This window comes from Durio zibethinus, chromosome 4, assembly GCF_047325235.1.
Source record: "Durio zibethinus cultivar Kanyao isolate XHJ-2024 chromosome 4, ASM4732523v1, whole genome shotgun sequence".
Classification (NCBI taxonomy): Eukaryota; Viridiplantae; Streptophyta; class Magnoliopsida; order Malvales; family Malvaceae; genus Durio; species Durio zibethinus.
The window spans coordinates 12856902-12881482 of record NC_143165.1 but is presented as its reverse complement, the minus strand read 5'-3'; the positions used below and the strand labels follow the sequence as shown (position 1 = coordinate 12881482).

General features: G+C 29.6%; 3 protein-coding genes across 3 annotated transcripts; 2 read left to right on the top strand and 1 right to left on the bottom strand.

The window, feature by feature from the left end:
* Positions 1 to 1011: 1011 nt before the first annotated feature.
* LOC111288252 (uncharacterized) lies at positions 1012 to 2850 on the top strand. Its single transcript, XM_022879064.2, has 2 exons — positions 1012 to 1394; positions 2068 to 2850. Exons 1-2 carry the CDS (start codon positions 1104 to 1106, stop codon positions 2638 to 2640), a joined length of 864 nt encoding a protein of 287 aa, XP_022734799.2. The 5' UTR covers positions 1012 to 1103; the 3' UTR covers positions 2641 to 2850.
* A 1185-nt stretch (positions 2851 to 4035) lies between these two features.
* Positions 4036 to 8412, top strand: LOC111288614 (Met-10+ like family protein). Its single transcript, XM_022879574.2, has 9 exons — positions 4036 to 4927; positions 5297 to 5395; positions 6069 to 6188; positions 6306 to 6472; positions 6644 to 6714; positions 6863 to 7005; positions 7326 to 7437; positions 7961 to 8073; positions 8189 to 8412. The coding sequence occupies exons 1-9, from the start codon at positions 4127 to 4129 to the stop codon at positions 8330 to 8332; spliced, it is 1770 nt and encodes a 589-aa protein (XP_022735309.2). The 5' UTR covers positions 4036 to 4126; the 3' UTR covers positions 8333 to 8412.
* A 7946-nt stretch (positions 8413 to 16358) lies between these two features.
* LOC111288884 (TMV resistance protein N-like) lies at positions 16359 to 24254 on the bottom strand. Its single transcript, XM_089759683.1, has 7 exons — positions 23580 to 24254; positions 21700 to 22810; positions 21078 to 21118; positions 18849 to 19227; positions 17665 to 18702; positions 16950 to 17580; positions 16359 to 16691 (listed from the first exon to the last, which is right to left on the bottom strand). Exons 1-6 carry the CDS (start codon positions 24095 to 24097, stop codon positions 17014 to 17016), a joined length of 3654 nt encoding a protein of 1217 aa, XP_089615809.1. The 5' UTR covers positions 24098 to 24254; the 3' UTR covers positions 16359 to 16691; positions 16950 to 17013.
* Positions 24255 to 24581: the final 327 nt, after the last annotated feature.

The window sequence follows — 24581 nt, the reverse complement described above, 5'->3', positions numbered from 1 at the left end:
TTTGCACAATTCATTAATGGAATCCTTTAATCCTGATGAAAATTTTAAATTCCATTAACGTTGGATGAGATAATTTTTTATCTTTAATATTGTACAAATCTTAATCAATCATGCCAATCATTTTCAAGCATGGAATTCCAAAACAAGTAGTACATAATATTAGGAACAAAATCTATTGCCTATATCATAATTTAATAACTTAATTAGGGTAAATTTTTAATGATACACATGCACAAAATTAATGAATAAAAAAGTAATGGATAGTCGATTCAAAGATAATTTGGGCATGATATGAGTTATATTAAGATTATAATGTATGTTAAGATTTTTATTCACAAGGATTGAATTTTTTACACCTATAGCCATAAAATCCGAGTTTAGTCCGATGGTTCATGAATCATTTTAAAAATATGTCACTCTCAATAATTTAAGGGCAAAATTTCCACATAAAATATTTATTCTTATGACTAGTTTTTGGCCCTAAAACACCTCCATTTCAGTTATAGAAATATTACTACATTTTCTTTGCATTAAAATTTATTTTTTGTAAAGGGTAAAAGTTTTCACATTTGAAGTCAAAGTTCATGGATTCTTGTTTAGTCCAAGTCAAAGTCAGTTAATTACTTAATTATGTCAAATAATAAATGAGAGCCTTTGCTTTAAATTATTAGATATTACAAAAAAAAATAAAAAATAAAAAACCTTTTTTTCTTGTCCCCTCTTTGGACAAACACAAATAAAATAAAATAAAGATAATAAATTAAAATTATTATTTTTTATCATATCAAAATTTTATTTTTAAAAAACAATTAGTAACTCTATAGATATGAATTATAACAATTAATTATGAATTAATTAATTTATTAGACTTATAATAACACACTTTAAAAACCAATTTTTTTTCTCTTCTTAACGTTTCCTATAAAGAAGCAAAATCGTCACTTCTTCTCCCATTAAAACCACCCCCCAAAAAACCAACTTTTCTCTCGTTTTCTCAAGTTCTCCGAAACTTTCTCTGCAAACAAACACTTCACCCCTAAATCTTCGCTATATCCACAAACCTTTAGAAACCAACTTTTGTTTTTGTTTTCTAAAAACATTGCATGAACTTAAAACAACGTTTCCAAAAAAAGAAAATGAAAAAACCAATAAGTAAGAAGAGGAGCAGTAGTTTTTGCATGTGTTTTGATTCAGTTGTTGTTTTGGAAAACGGTTCGGTGGTTGGTGAAGGATCAGAGCGGTCGGAAGGTGTCGAACCGGTTGTTTCGCCGGCGTTGAACATGAGTCCGGTTGCTAAAGACGAAGATGTTGTCGGCTTTTTTGGTCGGAAAAACAAACTTGGTCGTTGGGGTTTCTCTCGTTATTTCAAAGCCGTCCTCTTCGAAACTTCCCTGGTTAGTTATTTTCCCTACTTTTTTTTCATGTCATTGTTTTTTTATTTTAGTTATTTTGATCATTAATAAAACCAGAAAATAAAAAATAACTAAATAAAATTTTATTTGATGCCTATATCACTTAAAACCATGCATTTAATTATAGTAATAATTCAGATTTAATCGAATTAACCAACCGAATGAACTTAATTCTATTAATTTCGTTTTAAAATAATTTTTGTTTTATATTTTCTTCTATTTTAGTTTTTTCTTTTTTTTTTTTTACAACAATGATAATTGATGATATATACTATGTTCCTTTTAGGTTTAAACAAATTATTAGTACTATGAGCTTTGGTTCTTTTAATTATTAATTATTTAATTTTTGTTTTTTTATTTGATCAAACTATCCAATTATGTTCTTTCTTGAAAATTCAATCTATGTGTGCATCATTGATTTCAACATTATAGTTGAAATTTAACTATTTTGTTTTGTAAGTCAATATTGCTCTATGACGTCTTAAATTGTTTTATTAATTAATTTTACAATTAAGTTCATGAAAATCACTATCAAATTTAGTTTAACACGATGAAATTTTATTGGTAGAATTATTGATAGATCATCAATGAAATTTACTAATAAAATTTTAATGAAACCGATTGTTGATTTCTATTATATTTTCCATTGACACAGATGAAGAAAGTTCGAAACAAAAAATTGGGACAAAAGCTCCACCGGGCTTACAACAATATAAAACATTCCAAACCTAAATCGAAATCGAAATCAACAAAAAACATTCCATCAATGAATAATAATCCACCCTGTGAAGATAATCACTCCACAAGAAGTACTTCTACATTTTCATCTACGTCAACGAATTCATCATTATCATCAACAACAGCAGCAACAATAACAGCAACAACATCAAGGTGTTCATCGTCATCATTGTCTTGTAATTCAAGGCCTTGTGTATCCCAAAGTGTCGAAACCAATGTTCCAAGAAAGTATTGCTCTGGCTTCAACGTTGGTATATGTCTTGTCAGCCTATTGGTTTTGGTGATTTGGGGTAAGATTTGTGCAATATTTTGTACTTCAACATGGCTCTTTTTCACCTGTCGATCTATCAAACATGTTCGATCAGAAAATATTGCAGTTGATCATCATCGTGATTCTCCTGAGACTGATACAGAGATTTACAACAAGAAGAAGATTATCATGGAAGGATTGCTGGAAAGGGATCATAGTCGAAATCGTTTCCCTTACTGAAACTCTGAAACAACGATAAATAAGAAAGATCAGCAAAAAGTATCAGAAACCCATTTTTTTTCAATACATTTTGCAGCTTTTTTGTATACTGAAGATCAGGTTTTTGATTTGTAATCTATAGTTATCTGACCAATCAAGTATTAGAGCTATTATTTCAGGATATGTAAATGGGAAATTGTACAAATATATACACAATGTTATAAATTTGAGAACAGCTTGATAGCATTATCTACAGATCATGTATCGTTTTGAATGGGAGAGAATTGAGGCTATGTAAAGTATTATTTTGGAGGTACAATTTAAAGATATTTTGAGGTTTTTAAATTCAATTTAGTATGATTTTTTTTTTTGTGACAATGATTTTTATTAAGAAATTTGTCTTATTTATCTCATAAATATATGTAGTTATTATGTCCTAAATCTTTTAGATTTGAGATGTAACAGCTTGATAGCCTTATTTGAAGATTTTGGCATGTATTGCTGTCTTAATTAGTTTATTATAGTTGTGAACATTTGGTTGCTTTTCCTATAAGAGCTATCAAACAAGTCTACTTCACTAAAAAAAAATCAAAGCCAAAAAGAAAGGCAAAGGCCTTAAATCCTATGACAACGGCTTGGTTGAGTTTTTAATTTTGGAATAATTTACTTGTAAGATCTAAATTTTTATCTAGACGAAGGATTTTTTTCACTATTTAAAAATTAGTAAAAGTGTTTTTTTGCTTTATCTAAAGGTAATAAATATAGATTAAAATTTAATAATTTTAAATTAAGTATAAAAAAATAAAAATCATTTGGACAAATATTTATTAAAGATTTACTTGAAAGTGCATTTATCATTTTTAGATGAACTTTCATTCATTTTTAAATAATGAAGAGGATTTTTTTAATTTGTAGTCTTTAATGATTTATAAATGGATAAAATATATAATTAATCACTCACTTATTATTATATTTTAAAAATAATTACTTAGTTATTAATTATTTCAATTTAATCACTTAAATTTAAGGTTTTTTTTAATTATTTAAATATAATATTTGAAAGCATTTTAACATAATACTGTTATATCAATTATAAAATATAATGTAATATTATCACATCATTTTTCATATTAGCTATCAATATATCACATGAGTGGGATGACATAAAAGTATTACATAAGACACGATGATGTTATGTGTACTACAATATTTTAAAAATTATTCAAGATTAACGGTTGAGTGATATAAAATTTTTTTTTCAACTTAAATAATTAAATTAAAAATTATTAATTAAATGATATTTTAAAAACACACATGATTGATTAATTATATATTTTATCTGTAATAAATTCAATATCAATCCTCTAAAATCTGCTATATTGAATAACTTTTCCTCACTCCAAACTTTTATTAAAAGAAAAAAGAGAAAACCTTAAGCCCTCCTTTAACCCCTTGTCCAATATATCAACCAAAATTGGCAAAAACACCAATCTTTACTTCACTAAAAATGGTGGCCACAAAGCTTCTCCATCTCAAACCAAGCTCTTTTCTTCCTTTCTCAATCTTCTCCCCCAAACTCTCCTCTTTCTCTCTTCCCAAACCCTCATTTCTTTCTCTCTTCTCTTCCAACCAAACCCAAACTTTCTCTTACGGCCCTTCTCTTCATAAAGGCAAAGTCCCACCCAAAACCCCGTTTCAGACCCAAACTCAAATTACCCATCAATCAGAAGAAGAAGAGGAAAACTCCTTTGATGAACAGCGATTCACTAGAATTTTTCATCTGGCAGCCCTCCGTGTCCCTGCAAATGACTGTTTTGCCCTTGAGAACCGTCTCAGGGGTCACCTCTTGAACTGGCCAAGAGTTAAGAACATTGCCAGGGTTCCAGGAGACGAAATCGAAGAAGAAATGATGACCCTTTTTGATAAAAGAAAAGATGGCGAAGAGAACGATGAGGAGGAGGAGGGGGATGGAGAGATTGAATCTTTGGTTTTGTATAGGGAGAAGTTGGTGAAGGAGTTTAACTATAGGGGGTTTGTAAAGTTTAAGAATTTGGCTAAGATTTCGAGGCCGGGGAAGAAGAAAAGGAAGGAAAAGAAATGGGATGAGGGAAGGAAAGGAAATGAGAGGAAAGAGTTTTCCATTGTGGAAGTTTTGGAGGAGGAAGGAGAAGGAGGTGAGGAGGAAATGAAAGGGTTGTTAGGAGAGGAGTTTAAAGGGGGGAGGAAATGGAAGGGTTCAACAAGATTGTTGCTTTTGGATGAGAGGTATGGGGATAAAGGATTGGAGGAGCTGCCTCAAGCAATTAAGGTAGTAGTTTGGATATTCTTTTTTTCCAAAACTTGTTTTGTTATTTTCATTGAAGCTTGTTTCATTTTGATGTAGTGATTTATGTAGAGTTTTGCTTATATTATGATGTTATGATGTGCTGATGATGTGTATGGAATTGATTTTAATGTATTATAAAAGAATAGAAACATGGAGTTGTTGCACCATTGAGATTTGTTGGAAGAGTTGGTGCTCTCTTCTCTCTCTTGTTAATTTTTATGCTAATGCATTGCTCTTCCTTTCCATTTTATCCCTCAGGATATGTAATTTTGATGCTGTATCTATGGTAGGATTTCTATTATGATAGATTTTTCGGTTTGTACATATCTAAAATCCCATCCTTTTTTTCAGGCTGTATTGGTTGAAGAAACCAGGGAGAATAGAGCATCAACTATAGAGCTTGTGAGGTGCAAGCTGACTCTGTTTTATGATTATTGGCAGATGAATGAGGTATATAACGCAAAAGTATTATAATTGGGTTTATATTTGGTGCAAATGGATGAAGTTCATTCTTCTATCTTTTACTCAGATTCTTTTTTTATTTGTTATTTTGAGCCTGTACTTGCTATTGTTTATGACAACAATGAGGTCTTTTTCCTAGTTGTCTAGAATTCATTTAAGTAATTGTTGAAGTTTGTGTCGTTATGTCTTTTTTCCACCATTCCTACCTCTGTTCTTTTTTCCATTCTATCTCTGTATGCTTCAATCTATGAGAGATATCATAACATCAAATTCTACTACTGTCTCTCGACACAAATTTATAGGAATCTGGAGTTACTCTACTTGTAATGTCATTGTAATAAAAAAGTTTAGAAGCTGGGATGGCAGCTTGATAGGTAATGATATGGAAGAACATTTAATTTGCAAATGAATGAGGAAACAAGATTTTGGAATTATGTAGCATTGTGTAATTATCATCACTTATCGACTATTTCATGAAAATTCTGTATATGCTATTATGTTACATGAGGACCACAAAAGTGAAGATTTCTTCTTACTTGCCCAATCAATGAGAACTAACTGGCTAAGAGGAAAGAGACTTAAGGGGAAACATAGAGAGTAGGTTAGTTTTTTCTTTTTATCAACGTCAATGGGGACTTTAAAACTTATGCAGTGATTGCAGATCTTGGAGGCCCTGTTACCAGAGGGCACAATTATCCCTTCAGCCTTTGAGACAGTCGGTCATATTGCGCACTTGAACCTGAGAGATGAACATATACCATACAAGAATGTTATAGCAAAGGTGCTCATTATAGAAATTAGTAATAATTTTACCATAGTGAAGATGTAGGTCTACAACTTTGAGAGTGAACTCATCAATTTTCTTCTGACAGGAGATGGTTGTTTTCCACTTTATCAGGTGGTTCTGGACAAAAACAAGCCAAAAATACATACAGTTGTAAATAAGATTGATGCCATTCATAATGACTACAGAACAATGCCGCTTGAGGTTTTAGCCGGGAATTGCTCCTTGGTGACTACAGTAGTTGAGAATGGACTGCGATTTCATGTTGATTTAGCAACAGTGTATGTGCTGCTATCATTCAAGCAATAAGATAATTAACTTAGACTTCATAATGTTTGTTTTCCAAGTGAAGAGTAATGTCAAATCATGTCTAAAGAAGATGCAGGGACCATATAGCAGAGAACACTTGCATTACGAGGGTATTCATTTTCCAGTTTGCCTCTTTTATGCAGGTATTGGAATTCACGGCTGGCAACTGAGAGACAGAGGCTTCTGAGTTCCTTCAATCGCAATGACGTCATCTGTATGTTTTCATCTTGATACAGATAATTGTTGTTATAATCACCATAAGGCTCTTTGATTTCCATAAATTTTGTACTAGTTAGGAATTTTTATAAATATTCATATCAAGATGCTTACATATCTCCACTCTTACCTTTTCTAATTGACAGGTGATGTATTCTCTGGGGTTGGTCCAATTGCTGTATCTGCTGCTAAGTTAGTAAAACGCGTTTATGCTAATGATTTGAACCCTTTTGCGGTTGAGTATCTTGAAAGAAACAGTGTCCTTAACAAACTGGAGAGGAAGATTAAGGTATGATTCAGTCATTCATACGAGTAAAGTTGTGATAGATGATTTAGTGAACTGAAAGAATATCAATGTGCTGCATGTAGTTCTTTAACTTTGTCTTGATGGACAACACTTCCCTGACTCTAAACTTCTAGCAGACATGGTTTAGAGACTATGTCTGAATAAAATATATATATAAAAAAGTAATTTAAAAGAATGGTTATCGTTGATGCTGCCCTAAGTGGGGTAATGTTTTGCATATCGCTTTGCAGTTTTTAATGTTTGATTTTCTTGTGAATGGAATTATATTCCACATACTGAGGATATTTTATGTCACCATCTAGGTCTTTAACATGGATGGAAGAAGGTTCATCAACGCTATGTTTTCTAGTGAGAAAGCTCATTCCATAACACACGTAGTTATGAATTTGCCAAATGATGCTGCAGAATTTCTAGGTAAGTAGTCATCTTCCAATGGCTGGAGGTTTTATTTATTTATTTTTTTCACTCACTTTTTCTTTTCCTGAGTAATTATGGATGTCTTTAAAGGGTATTTCATAGTCAGTGAACTACTTATGCTATTTAATTATATCTTCTTGTTTGTCATATGCTTTTGTTAACATTCCTCCGGTTGGATGTTAAAGACCAACACCTTGGTGATAGTTCTTATTCTAGGAAATTGCAAATAGGATTGCTTACATTGGTTATATGAAGGCAATCGGCATAGACTTTGGAAATCATGACTGAACTACGATTCAAGTTTTAACATGTTCAACTCTAGTCTGAAACAGTATTAGGTGATGTTTCTTAGCTGACAAATAATGTTCATGTTCACTAAAAGTAATTGTTAAAGTCTTCGATGAACATTCTTAAATCATGGTGGCCGATAGCAGCTATTGGTCTCACAATTTGCTGAAATGATCAAGGTGATATCATGCAAAAATTTAATCTATTTTTATATTTCGGCCTTGATGAACAGATGCATTCAGGGGAGTATACAGAGGACAACCTAGAGATAAAGAATTCAACTTCCCAATGATTCATGTTTATGGATTTTCTAAGGCTCGAGATCCTGAGTTCGACTTTCATGAGGTCTGGTGCCAAAACCTCATAATATGTGTTCATTTAGATGGAATATAGGGATGCTGTTTCTCTTTTTGTGTTCCTTTTATTTCATATTTATTTTCATGTTCCTCTCTTAATGCAGCGGATCCGAATCGCCTTGCAAGAGGTTGCGGTTAATGTCGATATGCGTAGGGTACGGCTTGTTGCACCTGGAAAATATATGTTATGTGCATCATTTAAACTTCCTGAGAGTGTAGCCTTTGCAAAATGTATGATCAATTTGTAAAACAGAGAATGTCAATAAGATCCAAGTTTTGTATAATAATATCTTATTCATTCACTTCTAATGGTAATTCTTTTTGCACATATTCACCTCTTTTATTAAAAACAAAATTACTCCCTAATTTTGCTTACTAAATGTCTCAAAACTTTCAATTTAAGAGAGCTTGAATATTCTAAGGTAAGTCCGCCAACCCCAAACGCAAACCCAAATTCCAGTATAAAATTTTTTTAACTCAAACCCAAATTCAACATAAAAAAACATTCCGAAGTCGTATCAACTTTAAACTTGATCTTCGAAACTTGAGTTGATCATTTATTTATTTTTTTTTAATTTGAGCTCGATTAAGAATAAAAATTGAATTATTTAAATTCGTTTAATAAGTAAAACATAAGCTTTATTTTCATATTTTGACTTCAAGTTCGATTATTTGTAAATAACCTTTAAATATATTAAGATACTAAATTGTAAATTCAAATAATAAAAATATATATTAAAATTAAAAAAAAAAAACTTGATGAGATTATTTATTTCAACCAAATATTAAAATATTCGAATTTGATTCATTCAATAAATCCAAATATTTGAGTATCAAATAACTGAATTCAATTTTTTTTTTTCAATTGAGCAAAAGTAACTTAAAAATTTCAAAATTGTTTCCAGTTAAGCAAGTGTAATTTAAAGTAATAAGGTAACATTTGGTATCATTTTTAAGATTATTGTAGTAATCTAATCATCATATGATAAGATCAAGGTAATTTGATCATTAGTGATTTTAGATTATCATATTTAATGTAATATTATAAATTACTACTAATCTTAAATCATTGTGTTTTGTACTACATGAAAAAAATCATAAAGTACAAAATATCCAAAATAAACTTAGAAAAAAATTAAATATTTATTGAATCAATAATTCATAAAATAGTTAAACGTTATTTTATAAAAAAAATTACAAAATAAAAATTAATTTTGATTAAAATAATTTCTAAAAATTATTAAATAAATTCATTATGTTTTTTTAATCAATAAATATTTATTCAATTGTAAAAAAAAAAACTTTTTTTAAATAAGTGATTAGAAAAATCAATTCTTGAAAATTTTTATTGGTTATTTTCTTAGGGCAATGTTACTAAAATTTTTTTCAAAGTAAATTAATTAAAAATAATATTGAAAAGTACTTTCACACGATAATAATTTTTTTTTTTTTTATGTTGTAAATCAAATCACTTTTTAAAGTAGTAATTTTATTACCCCAATGATACCCAATCCCAAATATAAAAGATGACATACATTCGAACAATATCCAACTTTCGAAACCTTTCTCATTTTAGTCGATGTCATCAAAACTTTCCTAGTTTACAAGTGATAACTCTTAGAGTGTTAGCTTAGGGTTTGATAGTGTTATGGGTTTAGGGATTTGGGATTTCAATATGTTAGGAAATGGGGTTAGGGATTTGGGTTTGTTTTTTGTTAAATTGTGATTTACAATTGTGAAGTTTTTTGTTAAGAGAAAAGTTTTATTTTTCGTTAGACATATTATGTAAAAAAAATTTTTTTTAGCTACATGGCATTACTTTTTACACTGTGCATCATGAATCCTTTTACCCAGCCACATAAGCTTGGTCCAACATACACGTTAACGGATCAAAATCCACATCATCGATTTTAATAGTGATCAATTGACATCATTTATAAAAAAAATTAAATTTTTATGAATTAAAGTAAAGGGGTTAAATTTGAAATTTTTGTATAATACAAGGATTACTAGCATGATTTGACCAAAAAAAAAAAACAAAAACAAAATCTTGTAAAGCAAAACAGGAAAAAAATTTGCTAAATAACCACGGATGATAGAATAAATATAGACCCACTCCAGCTTGTAGTAGGACCCATAAATCCTTCAAAGTTTGTTTGGCTACCCATTCTTGGAAGAAGGGGTGTGCCCTTCTTGCCTGATGCTAGGGTCAAGGGTGACATTTTCCAATGTGATTAAGCCATTCATGACCCTTGATCTCAAGTAATGCTTACTTGGAAGGAAATGTTAACATGTAATGTTGGGATTAAGTCAATGTGAGATTTATACTTTCACGTATATTAACCTCGTTTCTTTTTCTCTTTAGTGGTTAACCTTGTTTCGATTATAGGATTGATTTTGGATGGGAAGGGCAATTGCAATTTGAATTGGGGCATGGAACAAGCATGATAGGATGATTAGAGCGTAAGGTGAGGCACAAGAAGAGAGCATTATTAATTCTAATTAATGCTCACAAATTGCAATTGAAAGCAATTGTAATAGTAATAATGTAATTGCAAGTTTTATATGCTTTTCTTATTAAGAGCAAATTCACCATAATCGAAATTTTGAATCAAAATTTTATATATTATTTGATATTGCATTTGTCATTAATTTAAGCAATTGCCATCAAATGCAGCTCAATCACATTGATAATATCATAAGGTTTGTTTATTATTGAATTTCTTTTTAAGTAAGGGACTTGTTGCTTAAAAATCTTTAATGATGGTAATAAGGATCGATTTAATAAGTCATATTTGGTCAACTATATATAAAAATTGAATCGTTTGATTCGTTGTTGTATCATATGTATTGAATGATATACAAGGATCGATTCATTACCTCATGTCAATTTTCTTATGTTAGGAGTGCTAGTGTCTTTGCACATAACCTAGAGAAGGTTGAGTTGATTGTGAAGTGGGAGACCAAAAATTGTGGTGGAGGTCTCTTCCTGAATTCTTTTGTACTATCGATACTATTTCAGATATTGATTGGGATAATTTTGTAAACGCACGGATCGTTAAATAATAATAAATATTGTAAAAGTTTAGATGTTGATCAATGAAAATTAGCTTAAAAAGTTCCTAAAGTAAATATCTTTTATTTTTATACTCTTTTAAAGTTGGTTCAATAAAAAATAACCATGATAAATTAACAAGTAAAAAGAAAAACTAATATGCAAAAATTAAAATTTTACTAAAAAAATAAAGTAATCTACTAAAATCAAATAGAAAATAGACATAAAAAATGTACAAAATACCAAAGAAAAATTATAACTAATCCTAAAATGTAAGAACAAATGGTAACTCAAAGAAAATGCATAAATGAAAGTTAAATATTGAATATATGGATAAAAGGGATGTAAAAGTGAAGAAACAAAAATTTATACATTAAGCTGAAATTGACACCATGTAGAGACTGAAATTGATGCATGGTATGACCAAGAAATGAAAGCTAAAGTTTGTACTTGTACCTAAAGCTAAGCATGAAATAAAGAAAATTAATCAAATAGCAACGAAAAGCATGAAATAAATTGCACAAAATTAAATTAAATAAGGTACTAAGTAGAAATAAAGATTTAAAAGAGAAAAGAATATAAACAAATCACAACAGTGGAAAGAAGTCCATATCAAATTTGCTGGATCAAAACTGAAACTGCACTGTCTCTTCGCCCGACTGAATCTTTCAAGTTTGATTTGAAATGTTGTAGTATGAGTTTGAGGTTGAAAATTTATTATATTGTAACTAACTGAATTAGGAAATTATGAAAAAAATTTTCAGTAAAAAAAAGTAATATTTGAATGAGCTATGCTCTAAAAATTGCAGGTAGATCAAAATTGACAGGTTCAAAAATAAATTTGAGTATCAACAAGAAATAAATAAATTTGAGCTGAAAAACAAATTCAAATGCAAATTTTATTGAAAGATTTGGAAAGAAGACTTAAAAACACTTAAGAAACAATAAAATTACAAAGAAATTCAAAGAAAAAAAATGATAGAAATAGTGTTTGGCTACTACAAAAATTTAAAGTGTAAAAAAAAAATGTGCAAAAAAATAAAGAACAAAAAATCTAAATCCTAATCATCTTACTTAATTAACAGCCCTCTCCCCCCTTTTTATAGGCAAAGGGGAGGAGCTTAAAGTCTTAAAAAAATCCAGAAAAGTCTCCCAGCAGAGAGCTTATAGAGCCTTCCTCTTTCCTTGGTGCTCACGCCTGGTGCACTGTTGCTTGATCTGGTTGTTTGGCTGTTTGGCGGCTATTCTCTTCACAAAATTGCAAACTGATTTCACTAGTATTTGATGAGTCACAAAGTAAAAAATAAAAACCAATCATAGCCCTCTTAAGTGCTACATCAGCCACTCTTCTTAGTGCCCTCAAACCAGCTTGAAACGCCCAACAACTTTGGTGCTCCTCCCTTGCACCATGCACCAAAGTCCGTCCTTCTTGCATGCTTCATATATATAAATATATGTATATGTTCTTTTCTTCTTGTTGCAAAAAATTCCAAACATTTCATTAACATTTTTACCATACAATTCACTAAAACAAATTATGACAATAATATTAAAAAATAATGCAAGAGAAGTAAAAAAAAAAATTCATTTAATCCTAATGTGACCTATTGACACTAGTTTAATTTATATTTTATAGAAAACTACAAAATATAAATTAATTTTAATTAAAATAATTTCTAAAAATTATTAAATAAATTCATTATATTTTTTAAATCAATAAATACTTATTCAATTGTAAAAAAAAAAAAAAAAAACCTTTTTTAAATAAGTGATTGGAAAAATAAATTCTTGAAAATTTTTATTGGTTAGTTTCTTAGGGCAATGTTACTAAATTTTTTCTCAAAGTAAATTAGTTAAAAATAATATTGAAAAGTACTTTTATACGATAATAAAACTTTCTTTTCTTTTAAGTTGTGAATCAAATCATTTTTCAAAGCAATGATTTTATTATCCCAATGATACCCAATCCCAAATATAAAAGATGACATCCATTCGAACATCTCCAACTTTTGAAACCTTTCTTGTTTCAGTTGATGTCATCAAAACCTTCCTCATTTATAATTGATAACTCTTAGGGTTTTAGCTTAGGGTTTGATGGTGTGATGGGTTTAGGGATTTGGCATTTCAATATGTTAGGAAATGGGGTTAGAGATTTGGGTTTGTTTTTTGTCAAATTGTGATTAACGATTGTGAAGTTTTTTTGTTAAGAGAAAAGTTTAATTTTTTGTTAAGACATATTATAAAAAAAAAATTTTTGGCCACATGGCATTATTTTTTACACTGCACATCATGAGCCCTTTTACCCAACCACATAAGCCTGGTCAATATACTCGTTAGCACATCAAAATCCATGTTATCGATTTTAATAGTGATAAATTGAAACCGTTTATAAAAAGATTAAATTTTTTATAAATTAAAGTAAAGGGGTTAAATTCCAAATTTTTGTATAATACAAGGAGTACTGGCATGATTTGACAAAAAAAAAATCTTGTTAAGCAAAACAGGAAAAAGTTTGCTAAATAACCACAGACGATAGAATAAATATAGACCCACTCCAGCCTGTAGTAGGACCCGTAAATTCTTCAAATTTTGTTTGGCTACCCATTCCTGGAAGAAGGGGTATGCCCTTCTTGCCTAATGCTGGGGTCAAGGGTGACATTTTCCAATGTGATTAAGCCATTCATGACCCTTGATCACAAGTAATGCTTACTTGGAAGGAAATGTTAACATGTAATGTGGGGATTAGTCAATGTGAGATTTATACTTTGACGTATATTAACCTCGTTTCTTTTTCTCTTTAGTATTTTTTTTTAATTTTTCCATAGAAAAATTTATGTAAAACAAAGAGATATAACCGATCCTTTGCTTCGAACAGCTTGAAAATGTCAAAATTCTCAAATTTTGGATAAAGAATTTAAAGCAACTATTGTAATTCTTCTTCTTTAGTGGTTAACCTTGTTTCAATTATTATAGTTTTGATTTTGGATGGGAAGGGCAATTGCAATTTGAATTGGGGCATGGAACAAGCATGATAGGATGATTAGAGCGTAAGGTGAGGCACAAGAAGAGAGCATTATTAATTCTAATTAATGCTCACAAATTAGTTGCTTCTTTTTTTCCAAGAAATTAAGGCATTTTTTTTATATTACAATTCCCATCACAATTGCGTTTGAAAGCAATTGTATTAGTAATTGTGCAATTGCAGGTTTTATATGCTTTTCTTATTGAGAGCAAATTCACCATAATCGAAATTTTGAATCAAAATTTTATATATTATTTGACATTGCATTTGCCATCAAATGCAGCTCAATCACATTGATAATATCATAAGGTTTGTTTATTATTGAATTTCCTTTTAAGTAAGGGACTTGTTGGTTAAAAAGCGCCTTAATGATGGTGATAAGGATCAATTTAATAAATCATATTTGATCAACTATATATAAAAATTGAATCTTTTGATTTTGTTGTTACATCTTAAGTATTGAATGATATGTATGGTTCGATTCATTACCTTATGTCAATTTTCTTATGTTAGGAGTGCTAATGTCTTTGCACTTAACCTTGAGAAGGTTGACTTGATTGTGAAGTAGGAGACCAAAAATTGTGGTGGATGTCTCTTCCTGAATTCTTTTGTACCATCGACACTATTTCAAATATTGATTGGGATAATTTGCAAGCGGACAGGCTATTAAATAATAATAAAAACTATAAAAATTTAGATTTTGATCCCACATGAATTAATTAAAGATGTTTTTAAATTAAGTATATTTTATCTTTATATCTTTCTAAAGTTAGTTCAATAAAAAAATAAGCATGAAAAATTAACTAAACAAAATTAACAAGTAAAAAAAAATAATATGTTAAAATTAAAATTCTACTAAAAAAATTCATGAAATCTACTAAAACCAAATAAAAAATATCAATAAAAAAAATTAATCAAAGCAAGTACAGAATCTGTTGAAATAAAATGTCAATAAAGAAAATTAATCAAACAGCAATTAAAAGCATAAAATAAATTGTATAAAATTAAACAAAATAAAGTAACAAGTAGAAACAAAGATTTAAAGGAGAAAAGAATACAAATAAATCATCAAAATGAAGAGAAGTCCACGCCAAACTTGCTGAATCAAAATTGAAATTGCACTGTCACTTCATCTGACCAAATCTTTCAAGCTTGAACTAGAATGTTGTAGTATGAATTTGAGGTTGAATTTTTAATATGTTGTAACTAATTGAATTAAAAAACTATAAAAAATTTTTTTGGTAAAAACAATTAAGATTTGAATAAGTTATGCTCTAAAAATTTTAAATAGGTCAGAATTGGTTGATTCAAAAACATATTTGAATATCAATGAGAAATCAATAGATTTGAGTTAAAAAAATGAATTCAAATGGAAATTTTATTAAAAGATTTGGAAAGAACACTTAAAAACACTTAAGAAACAGTAAGATTGCAAAAATATTCAAGGAAAAAAATGACAGAAATAGTGTTTGGCTACTATAAAAATTTAAAACGTAAAAAAAAAAAGTGCAAGAAAGTAGATAACTAAAAATCTAAATCCTAATAAACTCACTTAATTGCCAGAACTCTTCCCTCTATTTATAGGCAAAAGGGAGGAGCTCAAGGTCATACAAAAATCCAGAAAAGTCTCCCAGCAGAGGGGCTTCTAGGGCCTTCCTCTTTCCCTGGTGCACTGTTGCTTGGTCTGGTTGTTTGGCTGTTTGGCGCCTATTCTCTTCACAAAATTGCAATCTGATTTCACTTGTATTTGATGACTCACAGAGTGAAAATAAAGACCAATCACAGCCCTCTTAAGTGCTACATTAGCCACTCTTCTTGGTGCCCTTAAACCAGCTTGAAATGCCCAACAACTTTGATGCTCCTTCGTTGCACCATGCACCAACGTCCTTTTTGCATGCTTCATATATATATATAATATTTTTTTCCTTTTCTTTTTGTTGCAAAAATTTCCAAACACTTTATTAACATTTTTGTCATACAATTCGCTAAAACAAATTATGACAATAATATTAAAAAATAATGCAAGAAAAGTCAAGAAAAATTTCATTAATCCTATCGTGACCTATAAATACTAGTTTAAACCATTTGCATAATTTGCATATAAAATCTTTTAAATTTCTATAAAAAATATCTAAAATTCCTTAAATTCAATATTTGTACCTACACATGCCAAATAAATATGAAAAATCTAAACTTTTAGTGCAATATATCTAATGAAATTTTACTATTTCTCATAAAAAAAGGTCACATAAAGCTATTAAACCAAGCTCTCAATCACACCAAAACACCGTTACATTATGCAACCAATCATACATATAACTAAGGCCTAAGCAACACGAGTGAAAACAAATGAAACTGGGTTTTAAATTTAACAAATTACAATACAATCTTATAGCAAAGATAAGAAGTTCATGCTCCATACGACATCAAACATATTTTACCCTCCCACCTACTTTTATGTAGAGTAATGCTGCTTGCCTCCAACAGCTTGTCTCAATTATTTATTCTACTCGATGTCATCCAATTCAACCTGGAAACAAAGCACGTAGATATAATGAAAATTTCTCCACTAAAAAAAATATATAATGCAAATTAGAGTTATCAGAGATTAGATGATAGTGTATATCCTTTTATTGTCCAGAATAAAATGTAAATAAATAAATAAATAAGAAATTCATTATAGTCCAAGCTTCAATCCTGCAAAAAAAATGAAATAACAAAATAAAAGTAAACAGTGTAGAAGGTCTAACAAAAAAAATATTATAAAGACGAGTGTTTAGTAGTTTACCAGAATTAATGTTTCTTCCCATTATGAAATTTTAAATATTTTCAATCGCTTTAAATGGGCAACACTACCATTCCCTGTCATCAAAATTTGTAGAAGCTGGACTGCTGTGCTGCTCTTGCATTTGTTCCGTCTCTTCCAAATCTTTCTTATACACTATTCGAAGCCCATACTTTTTCACTTTGAAAAACTCCGGGTTTGGTATTACGGATTCAAACATTTGATCGCACCTGGTTTCACGCCATTCGTCCTCATAGCAAGATAGATATAACCGGGAACGAGACAAATAAGTTAGCCAAAGGTGGTCCTTCTTGGCCCACTGCCGCCTATTATTTTCTGCGAAAAAAATGGACCGATCACAACTACAATAGTTACTCTTTATCGAATGGCTGAGAACCTCCCGCCGCATCCAAGCATTATCATCAACATTGAAGGCATACTCCCAAGCATCATCATCATTGAAGGCAGAGACAAAAACGCAGCAGAGAGCAACTCCCACCCACTGACTATCATTCTGAATATTAGGAGGCAGTGTTATCTTTATTGAAGATTCATCCGTTTGATGGTTGAACCATTCTGGGATTTCATTTCCAGGTACAAGAATGTCAATTTCTCGACTTACATTCGCAAGTACCTGCCAAAAAAAAAAAAAATCCCGTTGTTTGGAAACGAATACAATGTATTCTAGAAAGTGAGATTCAGTGAGAGAGATACCAACCTTAATTTGTTTTATTAGCATTGTCAATGCATTGCTTTTCTCAACCAATTTATAGCAGTTAATACCTCTAAATTGTTCAAATCCGCCAAAACGTGGATTGCATGCTGTTATTGGATCATCGACTTCTTCCAGTGAAGCACAACCATCTACGTACACCTTTTCTATCATACGGAGAAGGTTAGGTAATGATTTAAGCTTCTTGCAATCTACCAAGTCAAGCCAATAAAGGTTGGAAAGTCTACTAAGAGTTTCTGGTAGGCAGATGAAATTGTTACCACCAAGATAAAGTACTTTCAAAGAGTATAAACAGCCAATATCACTAGGAATATCCCCAAGATTGCAGTCACTTAGATTCAACTTTGTTAAAGAATTCAAACCTGACAAAGGAGGTAACATAAGAGCCAAGGAAAGAGAAAGCAAATTCCTAAGACTTTTGCAGCCTCTTAAATTCAGAAGTTTAAGCCTGCTGAGATGTCCAATTGAAGAGGGAAGTTCTTCAATGCCTGTTCCATCTAAATGAAGCTCCTGCAAACATTCCATTTGTCCATCAATCACTGGAAACCTTTGAAGATTTGAGCAGCCTGAAAGAATTACTTTATCAAGAGATTCCATTCCAATTTTGGTTGGAAGAGATCTAAGACTTTTGCAGCCTCTTAAATTCAAAAGTTTAAGCCTGCTGAGATGTCCAATTGAAGAAGGAAGTTCTTCAATACCTGTTCCATCTAAATGAAGCTCCTGCAAACATTCCATTTCTCCATCAATCTCTGGAAACCTTTCAAATTTTGAGCAATCTGAAAGAATTAAATGCTCAAGAGATTTCATTCCAATTATTTTGGTTGAAAAACTCCTAAGACTTTTGCAGCCTCTTAAATTCAAATGTTTAAGCTTGCTTGGAACTCCGACAGGTAGATGAACATCTACTATTCTGGTACAACCTTCCAAAATCAAACTTTCGAGAAGTGTAGCCTTTGTGAAGTCTGGTGTCTTGATCAGATTTTCGGAGCCTTGGAGGTTGACTAATTTTAATTTAGGTAAAGGCTGTTGAAAATAATAATAAATTAGGGAGAAGAAAATAATCGAAAACTCTTCGTTTTATTGTTATTTTCATATCTTATTCAAACTTTTTATAATTCATCTCAAAATAAGCTAAAAGACAAACATCAAATTAATGAAGTGTTTCTTACACTGTTTTCCTCCCATAATCGTTCAATGTGGCTATAAGGTAGGAGAAGTGCAACAAGATTGTCTGGTTGGAAGCTTGGAGACAAGGATCTGAAAGGATATCCACTCCAATCTAAAAGCCGTAACTCATCAGAAAGATACTCGAGATCTTGAGAATTGGGTCGAAGAAAGACTTTAAGCAATCTTAATGGGAGGTTTTCTTGTTGGAAGCTTAAAGGCGAGCATCTGGAGGGATATTGACTCTTATCTGAAAGCCTTAACTGATCAATAGAGAGATAATTGAGATCATGAGAATTTGGTAGATAAAAGACTTTAAGCAATCTTAATTTTGTCATCTTCGAGAAGGCATCAACACTCAAAGTGAACCTTTCGTTCTGTTCCCTGAAAAATAAGGGCAAAACAAAATTGGGTTTCAACCATACGATGCCTTCAACACCTATAGAAAGCAAGAATCAATATTCAGGTGGATCTATCTTTTTTTTTTTTTTTTGAAACACTGAACTTTTTTAGTTAATACAATCAAATTTTTTGCAACACTATTTCTATTGGCACACTTGCCACATGATTTTAATTTCATATTGGTTATGCTTTAGTTTTGAGTAGTAACTAGGTGATTACCTATGACTTTTCACTTTAATTTTGAATGGCTATTAGGTTTACTATTGATTTTTTTTTCACTTTATTACATACTATATTATACATTATATATAAATATAATTACATAATATGTATATAAACATAAAAAATTATATATATTATATGATTTGAATCAAACTCAACGTTGAAATTAAGTCTAACCATTTTTCCAATGAGTTTATTTTTTGCAAATGAGCCTTTTAAGTTTGGATGAATAACTTGCAAAGTAGACGACTTACAAAGTAATGAGTATACACTTTTAATCAAAGTAATAAATTTTATCTTATGTTTATATATTTAAGTATATAATTTTAGGTAAAATTTTTGTTATATGTACATTAATATAAAACGTTTGAAAGAAAATTAAATCACTTATTGTTTCAATTAAGGTAAACAATTCTTATGATAATTTGGCAATATTATATTTTGAGTTGTTGGTAACTCCAATACCTTATGAATTATTTAATTATATAAGTGAAAAATCCAATTAAAGTATTAAAAGAATCACATAGTACTAATTGTTGATAGAGGATGTGCAATTGGTTTGCATTTGATTTAATATTAGTTTTTGTTTATGAAAATAACAATTATAAAATTTTAGAAAAAAATACAAAAGAAAAATTAATTATAAAAGTCAAACTAAACTGTAAGAATAATACATATTAAAAAAATTATTTCAAAGGATTAAAAGGATTTAATTATGTTATCAATGATCAAATGATAAACTTGTAAAATATACAAACGATAAAATCATTTAATATACAAATATATTTAATAAATCAATTAAAACAAAATTAAAAAATAAAAAATGCTTCTATTATTTAATTATGATTATTTTTAATAAATTTATTTATCAACATAAACTACATGCCTAATTGCTTTTACAACAACTAAAAAAATAAATTTCATATTTATTCGTACGCACACTAATAATCTTTGATCTAATTCTATTTGTATTTATATCTTATATGAAAAATCATATTTCTGTCTTAATATAAGTTTAGCTTAAAAAAATATAATAATAATAATAAAAAAAGAGAATTCATTTAAATTAAATTTTATAAAAAAGATTTACTAATGATATTTCAATCAATTATGTTTAACATTTTTGTAACTAAACTTTATGAAGGGTATTTCAATTAATCACATTTAGCATTTTTTGAGTTGAATTACAAAAAAGAGTCTAATAATAAAAAAATTCATAAAAAAAAATTATTATGGATATTTTAGTCAATTACTTTTAATATTTTGAAAATTAAAATTAAGTAGTTTGATTTCATAGAAATTTTATTTTTAATTTTGGTTGACTTAAATTAAACTTAAATAAATTAATAAAAGTTATATATTTAAGAATAAATTTGTTAATTTAAAAATTCATAAGAGTATTTTAATCGATCACTTTTAATATTTTTAGAGTTCACATTTTTATATATAAATAAATGATAAATAATATAATTTTGACTTTACTAAAAAACTACAATAAAAAAGGTGTAACCTAAGATAAAATATTAAAAATATATATGATCTAGCAACCATGACTGAATTAAATAAGTCAAGAATACATAGATAAATGTGTATAATTTTTTTTTTTTTACCCTTTATCTTCGATGATCATGACTTCAATTGCTTCCGTAGCCTGAAAATAAAAAATGAAGGATAAAACTCAAAATGCATGGTGTAATAAAATTAATAGCTAAATTATGAGAGGAATGAACTAAAAGGAAACATAATGCTAAAGATTTTTTTGCGTTAGATTTAAACGGTTGGGCTAATTCTCAATAAAATTTTACACTAAAAGAAATTAGTTTGATTTTATTTAATTTAACACGATAAATTTAAATAGATAAAATTCATAATTTAACTATAAAACTATAATTTTATTTTTTTTCTTTGTTACTTTCCTGTACCTGCTGTTGGAACCTTGCTCATAAGTTTAAATGGTTTCATCTAGAATTAATTATAAAATTATAATAAAATATACACTTAAGTAGTCTGGAATCAACCACTCAAACAATTATTATGCTTTGTATGATAAAAAAACTGTTATGTAATCATATTCTTTCATGTATTCAAGAATATTCTTACATAATCCCAAAATTTTGGTTTTATACTAATAAGAATTTTAATGTCATACTAGTAACCTACCTAGCTAATAATTTTCACAGTAAAATCGAGTTTCTAAATAAATAAATATGCAACATTGATGGAATGATTTACCGTGTTTTTTGTTAGCACGTGATGGACATCATTTTCATCCCACAACCTACAACGTTTTCCAGGTTCATCAGGTGATTTTTGTCGAACAATTGTTCTTCCCATCTCTTGTAGCAAATCATGCATCCACAAAAATTTGCCCGAAATAAGTTTTATGAGAGACTTCTCAATGAGACGATTTATTCCAATTCCTGCAGAAAACTCACAACCATCTAGTATGTTAGTTACAAAATCTTTCTCACCCCCTTTGAAGAAGCATGCAATATCTAGAAAAATGTTCTTCTCCGTTTCTTGTAATCCATCGAAGCTTATTAGAAGTCTGTTATGAATTTCTTTGTCAAAATCTCTTTTAAGTCTTTCAATTGTACTTCTCCATTGAGCTGCATCTCTACCGCACAAAAAACAACCGATAACTTCAAGAGCTAAGGGAAGACCACCAGTGTATGTTACAACTTGTCTAGAAAGCTCATTGAAATCATTTTCTGGCCCTGGCCCTGGCCCTGTAACACTCTTGAAAGCTTTCAAATTGAAAAGATGAAGTGCTTCATCGACATCCAGTGTTGTAGGCTTATACACTTCATCCACTCCGTAGGATATGAGCAAATGTTCATCTCTTGTTGTTACGATGATTCTGCTTCCTAAACCGAACCAATCACGCCTTCCAACCAAGCAATTCAAGTGTTGTTCGTTATCAACATCATCAATAACAACAAAAACCTTCTTGTGAGATAGCCTGCGACTAATCATGTCATTCCCATCATGAATATTGGATAGATTGAAACCTTCTTCCAACAATATATCAGAAAGAAGTTGTTTCTGTAAAGAAACAAGTCCAGATTTCTCTGAAACTTCTCGAACACCAGCAAGAAAGCTTTTACCTTCAAAATGAGAGGACATCTGGGTATAAACTACTCTTGCAAAAGTAGTTTTACCAATGCCGCCCATACCACAAATTCCTATAATGCGGACATCATCTTCACCAAAGTCTATTTTCGAATGCAGCTCTTCCGAACGTGAGTTAATTCCAATCAACTTACTAGGAACAGCCGAATATGTTTGACATAATTTTGTTGATATCTTTTTAACAATGTCTCCAATAATTTCTGATTCATGCCTACAAACAGTAAAATGAGAATCAAACTTTAGTTGGTAATTATGAAATTAAGAGTCAAAAAATAAGGGTACAACAATCTTTTATGGAACAAATTTGGGATGCTCTTAAAGCCTCATGTTTCTAATTAGTAACTTTAGTAATTGAAATTAATTAGACTTTATATTTAATGCATTATCAGTATATAAAATCTATATATTATCAGTGAATGGATGATAATGTTTCATTAAAGAATAAATATAAATTCTTAAATAAATATATAAAAAATTAATATTTTTTAAAAAACTATTCAATGAGATGATATCAACTGATTTACTGACAGTATACAAAATTTATATATTAATATTACATTAAATATAAAACGAATTAAGTATTACCAAATATCTATAAGATCAGAAGAAATTATTTATGATTTTATTTTTCATAAATGGCTAATATATAATTAAATCATAACTAGCAACCAAGTCAAAAAAAATCTTAATACATATTTAATATATCTTTTTTATTTTAAACAAAACATGAAACATGGTCATCACTTTTATTTTAAGAAACAATTTTATTCCTAGTAGAGTTTGGGACCAAAAACAGAGCAAGTATAAGAGGGAAGACTATGTTACGACATCATGAAACAGAAATGACCCTTTAGTTAAATGAATTTCTATAATAATACACAAGATTATCAAAGCTTTTTAAGATTATATATCATGTAATAAAAAAAAAACAATTTTACAGTCATTAAAATTGGAAACTAGAAAAGGAAAGAGTGTGTTGCCTGTTTTTTAAATGCCATCCCGAGATACCAGCCACTTCACTCAGAGCTTCTCTCCACTTTTGGATCTTGTCTTTATTTTCCTTGTATCTCTCTTCATGTTTGGCAAAGGCTTCAGCTACTCTTCCTGTTTGTTTTCTCAAATCAGATGGATCCACTTCATAAAAAATTGGGAAAATTTTATGCCCCCTCTTTTCTTTCTGTTCAACAATCTCTGCAAGCTCGTCCAAGCACCAACCTGAAAAAGCATATGTTTCTGAGAAAACGATTACTGAACACCATGATTCTTGAATTGCTTTAAACAGTTCCGGTGCGATTTCTTCTCCAGCCTCAAGCTTTCGATCATCCCTGAAAGTCTCGATTCCACTACTTTTTAAAGCTGCATATAGATGATCAGTGAATTTTGTGCGGGTATCTTCACCTCTGAAACTCAAGAAAACATCATATTTCTGTCGAGAAGAAGAGGAAGAAGAAGAAGAAGAAGAAGATGATGATGATGATGATGATGGCAACGATGACATGAGGTTGTAGAAGAGGAATATATCTCAAGCTGGTGTTTGAGCAGTTCCTTTTGCATCTATTTATCAGAAACTAAAAACACGGTCAAGTTTGAGCATGAAGCAAGAGAACAACAGATCAATTTCCAAGGAAAGAGGAAAACTGTCATGCGCCTGAGATGAGATATAACACGATCATATTATTTTAAAATAAAATTTCAAAACAATACGAAGTTTAATTTATAACTATTGAAAAAATTTTAAATAAAATAAAATTCTTAATAAATAAAATAACTAAATAACAAGTCTTTCAAAGTTAAATGTCGAGTATTACAACTAAAAAAAAATATTTCATAAAATCCTATTCTCTAAGTAGTTCTCCAATGCTCAATTCTTCTAGCTTCTCATAAGACTAATCATACGTATCATTTATATCATTTGTAAAAGAAAAAAAAATAGGGAATGAACAAACCATAGTTCAGTAAGTATAGGCTTACACACCTTATCA

Bases quoted from the DNA above. Each gene is read 5' to 3' on its own strand.
- LOC111288884 (XM_089759683.1), bottom strand. From the start codon at position 24,097: ATGTCATCGTTGCCATCATCATCATCATCATCATCTTCTTCTTCTTCT. The intron at 21,119-21,699 runs GTAAATCATTCC...TTTTATTTTCAG, and splicing joins ACGTGCTAACAAAAAACACG to GCTACGGAAGCAATTGAAGT. The intron at 19,228-21,077 runs GTAAAAAAAAAA...CTTATTTTTCAG, and splicing joins ATGATCATCGAAGATAAAGG to GGAACAGAACGAAAGGTTCA.
- LOC111288252 (XM_022879064.2), top strand. From the start codon at position 1,104: ATGAACTTAAAACAACGTTTCCAAAAAAAGAAAATGAAAAAACCAATA. The intron at 1,395-2,067 runs GTTAGTTATTTT...CCATTGACACAG, and splicing joins TCCTCTTCGAAACTTCCCTG to ATGAAGAAAGTTCGAAACAA.
- LOC111288614 (XM_022879574.2), top strand. From the start codon at position 4,127: ATGGTGGCCACAAAGCTTCTCCATCTCAAACCAAGCTCTTTTCTTCCT. The intron at 6,473-6,643 runs GTATGTGCTGCT...TCTTTTATGCAG, and splicing joins CATGTTGATTTAGCAACAGT to GTATTGGAATTCACGGCTGG. The intron at 7,006-7,325 runs GTATGATTCAGT...GTCACCATCTAG, and splicing joins AACTGGAGAGGAAGATTAAG to GTCTTTAACATGGATGGAAG.